The sequence below is a fragment of the Ylistrum balloti genome, unplaced genomic scaffold (assembly GCF_031769215.1).
Source record: "Ylistrum balloti isolate Yb309-2 unplaced genomic scaffold, AGI_CSIRO_Ybal_v1 Utg369694, whole genome shotgun sequence".
Taxonomy (NCBI): domain Eukaryota; kingdom Metazoa; phylum Mollusca; class Bivalvia; order Pectinida; family Pectinidae; genus Ylistrum; species Ylistrum balloti.
Window position 1 is genome coordinate 296,769 of NW_026781928.1, and position 8,365 is coordinate 305,133.

Consider the following 8,365-nt stretch of genomic DNA (forward strand, 5'->3'; position numbering starts at 1 on the left):
TCCTGAGTGGACAATATCTGATGATGTTCTTTATAAACCTGTGACTTTAGTTAGAGATTATATTACATTGTGAGTAAATGCATGGTAGTCACTTGGCAGAAAAACAGGAATTAATTAGTCACTTATACTGTATCTAACTTACCAATTTAGAAAAAAAAGAATATATGTGTTTCTCATTTCTGCCCGAAATAAATTAGGGTCAGCGGCCAAAATGAGGATAGCATGGCAACAGCTATCTTCCCAGATAGGTGTTGCGAGAATGTCTGACATTGGTCTGTATACCTATGTCTAGATTTAGGTTGACTTTGTCTCAGGTACTAGTGCTGCTGGGGATCAAGATTGAGATTTTTGAGTAGTTTTGCCAAAATGTTGAAAAAACAAACCAAAAAAAAAAAAAAAAAATGCTAAAAAATCAAGACAGTCAAGAAACAGGAAAAAGACATACGTGGAGGGAACTAGCAGAGTTAAAACTTCAAATTTATCTTTCAAATGAAAATGTTTTCCATTTTGAGGAATTTAAAAGAAATACATGCATATTACACTCTTGTAGTGCTGCTGAATGGCATCAATGCATTATCAACTTAAATTCCTATTTGGCATTATCTTGGGTCTGGGTCCTCTGGAACCTGTAGGAATTTCTTCTTAACAGCTGTTTTGACACAGCTGTCAATCAACCTTGGTGCAGGGAGAGTGTCCTGTAGTTTCTTACACCCTGAGGTCGTGGGGTCAAACATGATCATATCATCACAGAGTGTATTAGTGTCAATCTCCCCGCCAAGCACCAACACGTTGCCCTGGTAATGAATCACACCGAAGTGGATTCTCTGGAATGCAGTAAGTTGTCCAACCATACGACAGGTGCCTCGTGTGTTATCCTGCGAGTGACGAGAAAACTCCATCACCTGTCCGTCAAAGAAGATAAGGAACACCCTCTTCCCACATATCACAGCACGTGTGAGTTTACAAGGATGTAGAATCTTACACACCATCTTTGATGTGGTCTTGAGGCGCGTGTCGTAACACTGTATCACAGATGTGTCCTTACGGTCATTCATCTCCCCACCAAACATGTAGATAACGTCTGACATCACCGCAGCTGAGAATGAACTGACGGGAATTATCAAATCTGCGACATGTTCCCAGGAATCCTCACGAATGTCATAACGTTCAATACTGGAAATCATACGTGACCCATCTGCAAGTTTATTGTCATACCCACCCATGACGTAAAGGTATCCGGTAACAGCCACCATGGCGTGTCGTCTGCGACCGCTCTTCATAGTACAGAGCTGCATCCATTTGTTCTTATTGTAGTCATACTTGAGGAGACAGTTCTGCATGGACCCACCTCCAGTGATGTAGATATCAAACTTGTAGGTACATGTTGCAAATTCAATACCGGGGTCAAAGGGCAATGGTGCAATCTCATACCATACTCTCTTTCTGAAATTGTAGCATGGCACTTTGAGGGAGCGAGAGTATGGTGGGGACGTGGTCAGACAACCTCCTAGCAACACAAGGACTTCCTCCGAGTCACCCGTGCTGCGGAATCGTGTCTGATTACTGTACATCTCCTGTTGACGTGCTGGAAGGAGGTGATACTTCTTGGCAAAGTCTATACATTTGGCACAGTTGGAGTCCTCCTTTAGAAACCTGTAAACTTCCTCCAGATTGACAAGGTACTCTGGCTTGAGAAAGGGCAGGCGGATATTTTCAAACAGTATTCCTACATGTTTTGTTCGCACATCTTTGTCCTTTTTTATCCACTTTAAAACAATGTCACAAAGTTTGTCTTCACTTTCAACATTCAAATCATCTTCCTTTATGATGGAGGCAAGTTCTTTAGCTTCAAGTTCATTGAACTCCTCTGTTTTACAAACTTCTTGAAAATTTCTCACCATCATCTGAAAAGATTTCTCTAAGAGGACCTCACATGAATGTAGGACACAAATTTTCCAGATTTTGATACAGTTTTCTTTTGTTAGATGTGGGAGCAGAAACTCCTCACAAATTCTTTGTAAAGACTTGATCTGTAAAATGGAGGCAATATCCAAAATATCCATTGCATTTTCAGTTACAAGGTCAATCTTGCCAGAATACATATATCCTAAGACCATCTCAAACTGGTCTTCATTCATATCAGGAAATTTGATTTCTCCACTTATGCTTTCTTTCATTCCAGAATTAAACATGGCCTCAAAGTAGGATGATAAAGCTACAAGAATGGTGCGATGACAATGGAATGTTTTCGTGCCAACGAGGATGGTGACGTCATTATGGTCTCCAGAGGTTAGAAGACGTTGTAGACCCTCGGTCAAGGACTGCATGTAGATCTGCTCCATGACAACCTTTGGATCAAGAGCTTTCTTCCTCATCTGGATGACAGCAGTCTACAACAACAAAGAATAATTACACAATAAATAAACAAGAGGCCCATGGGCCTTAACAGTCATCTGACAAAAAGCAAGCCAAACTCTAACAACAGTGTGTCTGCCGTTAAAACAGTGGGCTTTATTCATTTTAATAAACTTGGTAGCCCTTCCTCCCAGCATCCTACAGGCCCAATATCAGCACTATGAGCCTTTTGGTTACTGAGAAGAAGTCGTTTACAGATTTTAACATATTTGAACCTGTGATCTTGAAAGTGGGTCAAGGTCATTCACTTGAACACATTTGGTAACACTTCTTCAAAGCATCCTACAGGCCCAATATCAGCACTCTAATCATTTTGGTTATTGAGAAGTCATTTGCATATTTTAACATATTTGACCCCTGTGACCTTGAAAGTGGGTCAAGGTCATTCATTTGGACAAATTTAGTAGCATGCCATCCCAGCATCCTACAGGTCCATTATCAGTACTCTTGGACTTTTGCTTATTGAGAAGAAGCCTTTTGTATATTTTAACATATTTGACCCATGGGACCTTGAAAGTGGGTCAAGGTCATTCATTTGAAAAAACTTGGTAGCCCTTCATCCCAGCATCCTACAGACGCAATATCAGCAATCATGGACTTTTGCTTATTGAGAAGAAGCCTTTTGTATATTTTAACATATTTGACCCATGGGACCTTGAAAGTGGGTCAAGGTCATTCATTTGAAAAAACTTGGTAGCCCTTCATCCCAGCATCCTACAGACGCAATATCAGCAATCATGGACTTTTGCTTATTGAGAAGAAGCCTTTTGTATATTTTAACATATTTGACCCATGGGACCTTGAAAGTGGGTCAAGGTCATTCATTTGAAAAAACTTGGTAGCCCTTCATCCCAGCATCCTACAGACGCAATATCAGCAATCATGGACTATTGCTTATTGAGAAGAAGCCGTTTGTATATTTTAACATATTTGATCCCTGTGACCTTGAAAGTGGGTCAAGGTCATTAATTTGAACAAAGTTTGTAGGGCTCCATGCCAGCATGTTATGGGCAAGTATTAGCCCCCTAGGCCTTCTGGTATGCTACTAGGCGCATGGTGGACGAAGCATGATGGCTAAAGGTCATCTCGACCCTTTGGGTCAGATGACCTAAAAATACATGTGATCTGCTGTAATATGTTGTACTAGTTCTTCAACTCCAATATTGTCTGTTTATTGTTCACAGTGATAAGTAGCATGTAGATAGGATTAATTGCTGTGAAAGTGGTCTTTATAGACAGGTGACCTAAGATTGTGTGACATTGTGAACCAGAACAAGTGGTCTTTATAGACAGGTGACCTAAGATTGTGTGACATTGTGAACCAGAACAAGTGGTCTTGATAGACAGGTGACCTAAGATTGTGTGACATTGTGAACCAGAACAAGTGGTCTTTATAGACAGGTGACCTAAGATTGTGTGACATTGTGAACCAGAACAAGTGGTCTTTATAGACAGGTGACCTAAGATTGTGTGACATTGTGAACCAGAACAAGTGGTCTTTATAGACAGGTGACCTAAGATTGTGTGACATTGTGAACCAGAACAAGTATTCTTTAGAGACAGGTGACATAGATTTGTGTAAAAATGAGAACAGGAATTAGTGGTCTTTATAGACAAGTGACCTAGAATTTTGGAACACTGAAAACCACATATAAGTTCAACTACTACGAATACTGTAACATTAAAGACCAGGAGATGCTGTGGTTATGGACAGATGACACTCATAGAGAGTGACCTCTAACACAGGTTTGAATGTTTCCATCTCAAACAGCCTGTTTATGTCTCTAGATTCCTCAACAGGATGTCAAATATGATCAGTTTAGAATTGTACACCTACCAATTAATTCAAATTTGCACACAAACCAGTTAACAATTCAACAACGTGTTGTAGGCAAATTAAATAAACAACAAACCTACCAGTATACAATTTAAAAATTAAAAATTTAACTTACTAGTATACAATTTATTTTATGTTGTAGGTAATTTAAATAAGAAATATAACTTACCAGTATATAATTTACTTATATGTTTTAGGTAAATTAAACCAGGGCTGCTCAGGCCCTTAGGGGTAATAAGATTACATTAAACCTGAAGTGAAAAGTCACACAACTGTTTGTTTTAATGCTTAATACCTGCAACTCATTATTATATTCAGCACATTATATGACCCCGTGGACTTAATTAGCACCAATTTCCAATCCAGGATCCATATGTAATATGATAAATGTAATATATATCTGGACCAAAGGATTGGGATTTGTGCCAAGTCCACGTGATATTGACTTATAGGTAATTTTGAGTGTGCAACCTTTTTAATGTTAAACATTTCCATAACTATCTTTTCTGCAATCAAATTTTAGTCCATTCTAACATGTATGTACATATTTATTTTTCTTTATTTACCACTTAAAAATGTCTTTTTAAAAAAAAAATTTTGAATATGACTGGAATAACACAGGATATTTGATTTCATTCCAGACCTTCAAATGTCCCTACACATATAATCATACATAGTACTATTGGAGTACAGTGTCATGACAATTTTATTATTATGAAATTGTTCAAATATGCAGTGTCTTTTTTTTTCTTCTTTCATTTGGCCCAAAACTTCAAATAAAATAATTCTGTGATGTGTTGAGACATACTTCACCACAGATCATGGTCAAATCTAAACAACAGACTTGTTAGTCAGTTTTACCTTATTTCTGTGATAAAAATTGGGTAACATTAAGCTAGCTTAAGTTTATCTACAAATATATATTGTATTTCTGCATTATTTAAGTCCTAAAGTAAATACACACAGATCACAGCTGTTGATCTATCTGTGGTATACCAGAGGTATGTCACGATATTTCAGAAACAAACACACATATATATGTAAAATCTAAGCTTAAATCCAATGTTAACTTATTTCAGTTCAAACTCTGTGATATCATGGAATTCACTGATGAAGCTTTTTTGTAACTTTTGGTTAAAGAAATACCGTCTATATTAGGTATCACATTTCTCCCAAAATAAGCCTATGTATGGTTATATAAAAAAGCTGTAGCTCTATTGCTGTTCAGTGAAATTACAAAGGATATTTCATTGTCCTGTAATAAGCCTGTAGCCTTTAATTTTCTTGAGTATGGGTCAGAATTTGCAGGATAAATATGATTTATTTCCAACAATGAGATGGAGCCGAAAAATATGTTAAAAGAATTGAATACAGTTGTTTGCCTTAAAATCACTGATCGGAAATAGAAACCTTCATTCAATATATTTCATTACAATTTTTAATTTGACTATGCACATTTATGTATACATATTTGGACAATCTTTTCCTTTGTGATGTTTAGTTAAGAATATATATCTCCATTTTAGGAAATGAAAAAATAACATATTTATAACCAGACTACATGAGTAGAGACAATCTACATCATCATAAACCGTGCTGAACTTTTGATATTTAATATTCAGCCCTTTGTAAGTAAAATTTCCCATCATGAAGGATTGTCAATAAAATATATCTACATACCTACATACAGTATTTCTAAGTAGCAGTCATCATCATTCAATTCCAGGAAATACTTAGACTGAGACAATGCACACGGAAAAAGATTGTGTCCATGTAACATATACATTGACCATATATGTAGCTATATTCCAAGGTCATTAAATATACAACCTAGATATTGCTCTTGCACAAAAACCATAAATACAACATTTTTCAGTTTTTTCCTTATCCATGGTCACCCTTTAGCTAGATTTCATGGTCATTAAATATACAACCTAGATATTGCTCTTGCACAAACTTACTAAAAACTATATTGAGGAAATCGACCAGCTAAAAACAGTTCTGAAAAAGCTTCAGCAGTTTTTGGGACTCAAACATTTGGACTCATGCTTTTCCTAAGAGAATCACCCAAATTTACAGAACCCACTAAATCCCTTTGTAACTGGACTCATCAATGTTTTTAAAATGTTACTCAGGTTTCACCAGAAAGATCCTGCAATAATCACAGGACTTGTGGACTCAATTACATGTGTGTGGTAATGTTACAAAGTTCTGGTACATGTACATCACACAGATAAATCTCACACATTTTCATGTGCTAGATTTTTCTTTCTCAACACATTTGTGATTCGTTTACGTATATTCACTTTACACATCATTTGGTGCCAGTGACATCACAACTACAATTAATTGGTGTTATAATCAATGTTCTTGTTTTGTCTACATTTGTAATAACCACAAGGGGAAGTAATATGTTGAAGCATATGTCCCTGAAAAATTTTGAATACAATTTTGACAAAGATCTGTATTAAAAATAAACTGTATAGGTTCAAAATTGATTTTTCTAAGTCTTGGACTGACATTTTGCAACAGATAAGTGTATCTCATTCTCAACTTTGCCTTCAATGTGCTTTTGCTACAAAATGTCAGTCTTGCACTGGGATTATAATCAAATTCCAATACATTTCACTTAATATTTAAGTACATCAGGCATAAAAGTACTAAAGGAGACTAGATCTAATAATGAACATTTTTTCTCAATATCAGAAATCCACAAGAATATCTTAAACTGTGCTCTGATGTTTGGCTCTGTTAATTTGCATCTCAAACAACAGAGCAGAATCTCATGGGTTACAGCGATTCTTCAAAGATTTGAACTGACTTTACCTTTTCTCAATATTTCTTATCAATGTTAAATAGCGAATGACTTTTGATTATTGAGAGAAAAGATACACTAATACTTGGGGAAAAAACATTGACCCAGTATATTCACACCTGTGACAGAGATCAGACCAAGACCACAGAAGCATGTAAAAAATGAAAGTTGGGATCCTAGATATCATAGATGTTAGCTTATATAGAATAATACACCTTCTATACATATTATATTGTTACGACGGTCTCTATGTCTAGACTGAAAGTAGCAGGCCCATTATATATATAGCAGATACATTCTAACGTTTGACAAGCTTGAAGCATGAGAGCTCAAGCTTACACAAGGACTTAGCTTGAAATGTAAACACAAACACTTATATCTGAGTCCATGATACAGGTAAGACCCGGAGGCAACGTTCATGAACGACAGTCGGAAAGAAATAAACATTCGTTTTATAGTCGCATCTGAGTCAGGTAAGGTAGAGAAACGGACGAAATTTTAAGGGGCTGGAATTTTCCTGCTCACCGCTGACAGAAAGTTCAGGTGAACTTTTCCAACTATGTTCCTTGAATAACTCACAAATTTGTAAACATTAAACATCCACAATAAAAGATGTTTTGCAAATATCTATCTCACACAGCTTGTTATAATCCCGTGTTTTAGCGGTTCGCAGTCGGTGTATATTACCACAGCCTGGAGTAGTTCTCACCAGACACCGTTAACACTGCACTACGACAAAACTATTTTGCAAGAAAACCACATTTTCAGTGGTTTAGAAAACTCGAAACTCTGAAATCGCCCTTACCCGTGAGTCGGGAATCGACAGGTCATCTCTGCCTATGGCGTTGTCCCCCATATCGATCTCTGTCAGGAACCTACCATAAGGCTTACGCCGTAACTTCCTCGTCACTGGTAACAAACCTTTAGAAGTACAGTCGTTATCTATCAAACCGTTCAGAAACTCTGTTACGCATACGCGCTTCGCTCAACGGTACTGTAAAGAGTTGCGTAGAGCCATTTAAATGAACTGAACTACATCACACAGCTGTTTAGTCCTTCTAGGATATGTCGATGGTTCTTAGGGTATAACCTTCTTAAAACAAGAAGGTGACAGAGGAAAATTCACATTCAAAAGGGATAGAAAAGTCATAATGTAGATAGGAAGGTGCAGGTTGAAAGAAATCACAAAAATAGGCTTAAAAATGTACTTGCACATGTATGAGAAAATCACCAGACTAAAACACACAGAAAATACATAGAGTCAAGATGAGAATTACATGTTAAGTGTCTTAAACGAA

The 8,365-nt window shown here is 36.8% G+C and overlaps 1 protein-coding gene across 1 annotated transcript; it reads right to left on the reverse strand.

Moving 5' to 3' along the window:
* Positions 1-599: 599 nt before the first annotated feature.
* On the reverse strand, positions 600-7,923 carry LOC132565124 (kelch-like protein 24). Its single transcript, XM_060229732.1, has 2 exons — positions 7,873-7,923; positions 600-2,390 (listed from the first exon to the last, which is right to left on the reverse strand). The coding sequence occupies exons 1-2, from the start codon at positions 7,921-7,923 to the stop codon at positions 600-602; spliced, it is 1,842 nt and encodes a 613-aa protein (XP_060085715.1).
* Between the last annotated feature and the right edge of the window lie 442 nt (positions 7,924-8,365).

Coding starts and splice junctions, on each gene's coding strand:
- LOC132565124 (XM_060229732.1), bottom strand. CDS start 7,923: ATGGGGGACAACGCCATAGGCAGAGATGACCTGTCGATTCCCGACTCA. Junction 2,391..7,872: donor TGTCGATTCCCGACTCACGG/GTAAGGGCGATT, acceptor TTGTTGTTGTAG/ACTGCTGTCATCCAGATGAG.